The 5,906-nt window shown below is 46.7% G+C and overlaps 1 protein-coding gene across 1 annotated transcript in view; it reads left to right on the forward strand.

Moving 5' to 3' along the window:
* SHC3 (SHC adaptor protein 3) overlaps nt 1-5,906 on the forward strand; it is a 112,361-nt gene that overhangs the window by 93,297 nt on the left and 13,158 nt on the right. The window contains exon 8 of the mRNA XM_019517315.1: nt 2,102-2,255. Within this exon, the coding sequence (XP_019372860.1) occupies nt 2,102-2,255 (154 nt within the window). The remainder of the gene's footprint in view (nt 1-2,101; nt 2,256-5,906) is intronic.

Genomic DNA, 5,906 nt, shown 5'->3' on the forward strand with positions numbered 1-5,906 from the left:
ATGTGCAGCTTCAGTAGCAGATTCAATTCAGATGAGATTCAGCCTGATTCAGGGACCAAATCTCCAAATCCAAATTAAATCAGGAGGCCAAATAAAAGCCCTGAATTGATTCGAAGAATCTGAATCAATTTGCAAAAGTTTTGGAAAAGATTTGGCCAATTTGGAGATTCGGTCATAGACTAAACAGGCAGCTGAATTTCTCTGAATCAGCACTGAATCTTCCAAAGCTGATTCAGCCAGATCAATTCAGGATGGTGATCCAAATCTCTGAATCAAATCACTGTCCTCTGAATCAGCCAAATCCAAATCTGGATCAAATACTTCCCTATTTACACAGGCCCAATGGTTAGGGACCTACCGAATTCAAGACAGCTGTCCACTGATTTCATGGTCAGAATGTGCGGTCTGGCAGCCATTTTATGGAGAAGTGTGATGGGGTCCCCCATCCCTCTGATTGGCCAAAGGGCTCTGGTGACCCTGCTTTTTACTGCTGATTGGCTGTGAAGGCTGTTATGTGGCCCCGAGCCAAATGACAGGCAGCCCTCACAACCAATCAGTGGTGAGGGCTGGGGATGGCAGCCATCTTGCTGGCAGCCCCTCAAGTGGGAAGTCCCCTCTTGTCCCTCCCCCCTCTCCCCTGCCCCCTCTCCCCACCACCAGCAGGCTGCTGCAGATCCCCAAAGACTGCTAGCTCCCTCTGGGGACCCAGTGTTTTATTTTCAGTAAGTTTTCTTTTTTTTCCTGTGGATTTCATGGCCATTACCTGCTTTTGTGGGCAACACCGGATTTTGCTAAATCTATGAAACTGCGATTTCAGTCGGTCCCTAATGATGGCTCATGCTCTGTAAAGATTTTCAGGTCCCTTTCCCTGACCTCAGTCTCTGTTTCCTCATAGCGTTTTAGAAACTTTTTCCATCGTGTTAACAGAATAACAAGTCTACTGGGAACAACAACATTGAGGACCTCAAGGTTGCTCTGAATGGTGATACAAAGATGTACAGCAGCTAGTAAAGGCACTATGCTTGAATTCTCAACATTGCTAATGCCTGGACTTGCAACATAATTTTATCATTGCCAATATTAGCAATGGTCAGAATTTTTAAAGAAATTGGACCTACTGGAACAGGATAACACATGCTTCCACATTTAGAAGATGCAAACACTATACATTTAGATATTTGCAGAGAGGGGGGTATTCTTTGGTTCCCTTTTGATTGAAATTTATCATGCAGAATTTTGGCTTAGGCACCCTGAAAATTCCATTTTGAGCTCATCTATAGTAATGTAAATCCATAAGCTATGCACCCTGTCTCCTAAATTATGCTAGGGAACGGGGAGAATATTATGAATATAAAATGCCAGTATTCTGAAAGGAAAGCATTTTACCCTTTTTCTTTGTTGGCTTAAGTAATTGTATTTGGTGGAATGAAATAGTGTTTCAGGGTACGGACAATTATACCCAAAGAAAAAGGGGGATGTATTTCTTGATAATTTGCTATAACTTTTTTGTGTGCCTATTCTGTTCTACAAAAAAGGAAAATTTAGTAGCTGTTTCATACTGGTATAAAATGCCTTGAGTTAGCTTTATTTGCTGTAGGGTAGGAGAGGACACAAACAACAGTTACGGAAGTTAATGCATGCTTATAAGTGGTAAGTCCCCCAACCCCCGTAAAGTGGTATCATTATTTTACTGGTTCACAGGCTAAAGCCAGTTGACTTCACAGGAGTCTTGCCTGATTTACTGTTATTTTGATTATTTTTAAGATATCGTGAAATATGAATTTTAATAAATCAACCAAACAATCAAAAATATTATAAATGCCACAATAAACTTAAATACCAGAGGTGGAAATTGTTTGACCATGTTTATTATTAGGGAAATATAAGGTTTGATACAAAGCCTACTAAAGTCAATGCAAAGGCTTCCATCAGGTTCAGTGGGGTGTAGACCAGGTCCATAAACAGAGGTGGGCAGCTGCTTATATCTTACTGATGTCACTGACAAAGAGCTGAGTAATAATTATCCCATTTTAGACCATTCTACAATGTTGCAAGTGCTCGCCTAAGCAGAAATGAGAAGCAAATCCATTGTTTTTTACAGGATGCAGAGTTTTGATAAGCCTTGGATGGAGGAAGAGGGGGAAGCAATGGAACATCCTTATTACAACAGCATTCCTAATAAAATGCCCCCTACTGGGGGTTTTATTGATGCCAGACTCAAATCCAGGCTTCCTAACGTGGCAGACACTGCTCAGGTCAGTGACTCATTAGCTGTTCAGTTTCATAGCCAGGGTAAGCAATCAAATTTGAAAGCAGTGTATATTTTCAGGTTTATACTCTGAAGATGTGATGTATCTTGCACTTTTCATGTACAGCTGGCTTCTTTTGCTGCAGCTTATCTGTTGTGGCATCACATTCATTCCTTGACTTGAATAAGAGATGAAACATGGTTTGTTGTTTACAAGTTAAATTTTGGCTTATCCTGCTGGACACGTGGTGAAGCAGAGGTTGCAGATGACCTCCTCTCAAAATCTAGCAGACAGTCAAAACCATAGCTTTCTAGACCCTCACATGCTAGTGGGATATGTGTCTGGCTACCATTTGTTGACTATCCTATTACTGGGTGGCTCACTAGGCAGGAATGATATAGTCCCTAGTCCTTGTTAATACACAGACGCAAAATCTAACCCTTAATAGGAGTGATGCTAAATGCATTGGTCCCAGTCTTTCCTGAGTCAGTCTGCCAGCAGATATACACTTCTTTTGGCTCCCCTCAACATCTTCTTGCCCACAAAAATGAGAATGTAGCCCTGTGCAGTTAACGTGAGCTATAACAACAAAGTGCCCTTTTAACAGGCTCTTTGAGCCTTATTACCAGTAGGCCTATGCAAAGTGGCTAGTATTTGCTTCGGATTCGGTTGATTCGTGGGACAGTGCTTTGATTCGGTGATTCAAATCACTGTCCCAAATTGATACAGCCAAATCTGATTCAGAGATTTGGCTGCCGCTGAATCTCTGAATCAAACAGGCCCCATCCCCTACCCGCTCTCCCAGCTCTGTCGATGGCTGCCCCACCCAGCCCCAGCCTCCCGGCTCTTTAAAAAAAAACACCCTGCACTCACAGGCTACTACCAGGTGGAGTGGGGGACGCAATCCCTTCTGCCCCCCATTGCCCCGTGCTGTGTGGGGGAGATCTGTCATGAGCCCCCATCCCCTGCCCGCTCTCCCAGCCCCAGCTCCCGGCTCTTAAAAAAAATAAAATAAAAAAGCCCCGCACTCACCAGCTGCTGCTGGGTGGGGGACAGTGATCTCCGTTGCCTCCCACTGCCCTGTGCTGCATGGAGGGCTCTGCTATGAGCTTCCAGAAGCACTGGTGGCTACACCGTTTTTTTTTTTAAAGAACTGGGAGCTGGAACCAGGCAGGGCAGCTATTGACGGGACTGGAAGAGCAGGCAGGGATGGGGGCTCATAGCAGAACCCCCTGCCCAGCATGGGGCAGTGTGGGGCAGTGGGGATCGCCCCACGCCTGGCAGCAGCTGGTGAGTGGGAGCTTTTTTTTTTCTTCTTAAGGAACTGGGAGCTGGGGCTGGGCGGAGCAGCCATGTGGAGGGGAGGGGGAGCTGGGAAAGTGGGCGGGAGTCCGGGGACACTCAGGGGGGCTGGGAGAGCAGGCAGGGGATGGGGTCTGGTGGGGGTCCCTCCATGGTTCCTCGCCCCTCTGCCAGCCCCCTCCCCCACTTCTGGCACAGAGTTCAGGTCCAATTCGGAGAGCTTCAAATCAACTCTAGCCTTTTTATTGGTCTCCTGATTTGATTTGATTCGGATTTGGACATTTGGCCATCAAATCGGGCCGAATCTCCTCTGAATCGAATCAGCACCTAAAGCTTCTGTCTGTTATTGTCTGTATACATAGTTAAGAGGGCAAGAATATCATTTGCTTCCTGATTCAATTGTGCTGTTCTTGGACCAACATCCATGGGTAATGCTTATAGACTATGGCTCTTTAAGTTGATCTGTAAGGACAGTTTCCTTCAACTTAATGAAACCCCATTGATTTTAGTGGGCCTCAGCAGGTTTCATAGTTTCATAGTTGGTAGGGTTGGAAGGGACCTGAGCAGATCAAGTCTGACCCCCTGCTATGGCAGGAAAGAGTACTGGGGTCAAACAACCCCGGCAAGGTGTTCATCCAGCCTCCTCTTACAGACCTCCAGGGTAGAAGCCAGCACCACTTCTCTTGGAAGTTGGTTCCAGATCCTAGCCGCCCTGACCGTGAAGTAGCACCTCCTGATAGCTAACCTAAACCTACCCTCTGCCAGCTTGTGACTGTTATTCCTGGTCGCTCCTGGTAGTGTTCGGGGGAACAGGGACTCTCCCAATGCCTGCTGGTCCCCTCTGACTAGTTTGTAACAGGCCACTAGATCCCCCTCAGCCTCCGCTTGTGGTGGCTGAACAGGTTCAAGTCCCATAGCCTCTCCTCATAGGTTGAGGCCTGCCCTGCTGCCCCCTGATCATGCGGGTGGCCCTCCTCTGGACCCTCTCCATGTTGTCCACATCCCTCCTGAAGTGCGGTGCCTAGAACTGGACGCAGTACTCCAACTGCAGCCTGACCAGTGTTGCATAGAGGGGGAAGATCACCTCCTTGGACCTGCTTGAGATGCATCTGTGGATGCATGACAAGGTATGGTTGGCCTTCCTGACTGCATCCCCACACTGTCGGCCCATGTTCATTTTGGCATCAATAATGACTCCAAGATTCTTTTCTGCCTCTGCACTGGTGAAAAGGGAGTTCCCCAGCCTGGTAAAAGCAGATTGCCTTAATCAGGTGGTGTCAAAATGAAAAAGTCAAAATACTCGCCTCCGTATGTCAACAGTACAGTCAAAGCTCTAGCTGCAGTCAGGTATACCTACCTGAGCTAGCTCTAATTAGCCAGCTCAGGTGTTGCAACCAGTGTAGCCATGGCGAACCAGAGATCAGCGTGGACTAGCCTGCAAGTATTTACCCAAGTTCTTGGGCGGTTTCTGCAACCCAATGACTGCTGCTGTTATACTGCTCTAGCTAGCCTGGATATATCTAAATACGTTTCATAGAACCATAGAAAGTTAGGGTTGGAAGGGGCTGCAGGAGGTCATCTAGTCCAAACCCTTCTCAAAGCAGAACCAGCCCCAACTAGATCATCTCAGCCAAAGCTTTGTCCAGACAGGTTTTGAAACCCCCCCAAGGATGGAGCTTCTGCCACATCTGATTCAGTGTTTTACTACTAGTGAGAAAATCCTTCCTAATATCTAACCCAAACTTCCTTTGCTGCAACTTGAGACCATTTCTCCTTGTTCTCTCATCTGCCACCACTGAGAACAGTCTAGCTCCATCTTCTTTCAAACTCCACTTCAGGTAGTTGAAGACTGCTATTAAGTCTCCTCTCAGTCTTCTCTTTAGACTAAATAAGCCCAGTTCCCCCAGTCCTCCCTCCTAAGTCATGTCCCCCAGCCCTCTCATCATTTTTGTCACCTTCTGCTGGACTCTCTCCAATTTGTCCACATCCTTTTTGTAGTGGTGGAGCCCAAAACTGAACACAGTACTCAGATGTGGCCTCACCAGTGCTGAATAGAGGAGGATAATCACTTCAGTCACACCTTTGACTGCAGCATAGACAGACTGTGTGTGAAACAGGCAAGCTGTTTGAGAAAATTATTCTGGCACACGTCCAGGAGGGGCCAGCAGGGGACTGCATGCTTAGGGGCAACCAACACGGGTTCATCAGTGGCAGGTCCTGTCAGACCAACCTGGTGGCCTTTTACGATCAGATCACCAGATCATTAGATGCAGGGGTAGCAGTGGACATAGTCTTCCTGGACTTCCGGAAGGCTTTTGACACTGTCTCTCACCCCGTTCTCATTAAGAAATTGGG

The sequence above is a fragment of the Gavialis gangeticus genome, unplaced genomic scaffold (genome assembly GCF_001723915.1).
Source record: "Gavialis gangeticus isolate Ggan-Ray unplaced genomic scaffold, GavGan_comp1, whole genome shotgun sequence".
Classification (NCBI taxonomy): domain Eukaryota; kingdom Metazoa; phylum Chordata; order Crocodylia; family Gavialidae; genus Gavialis; species Gavialis gangeticus.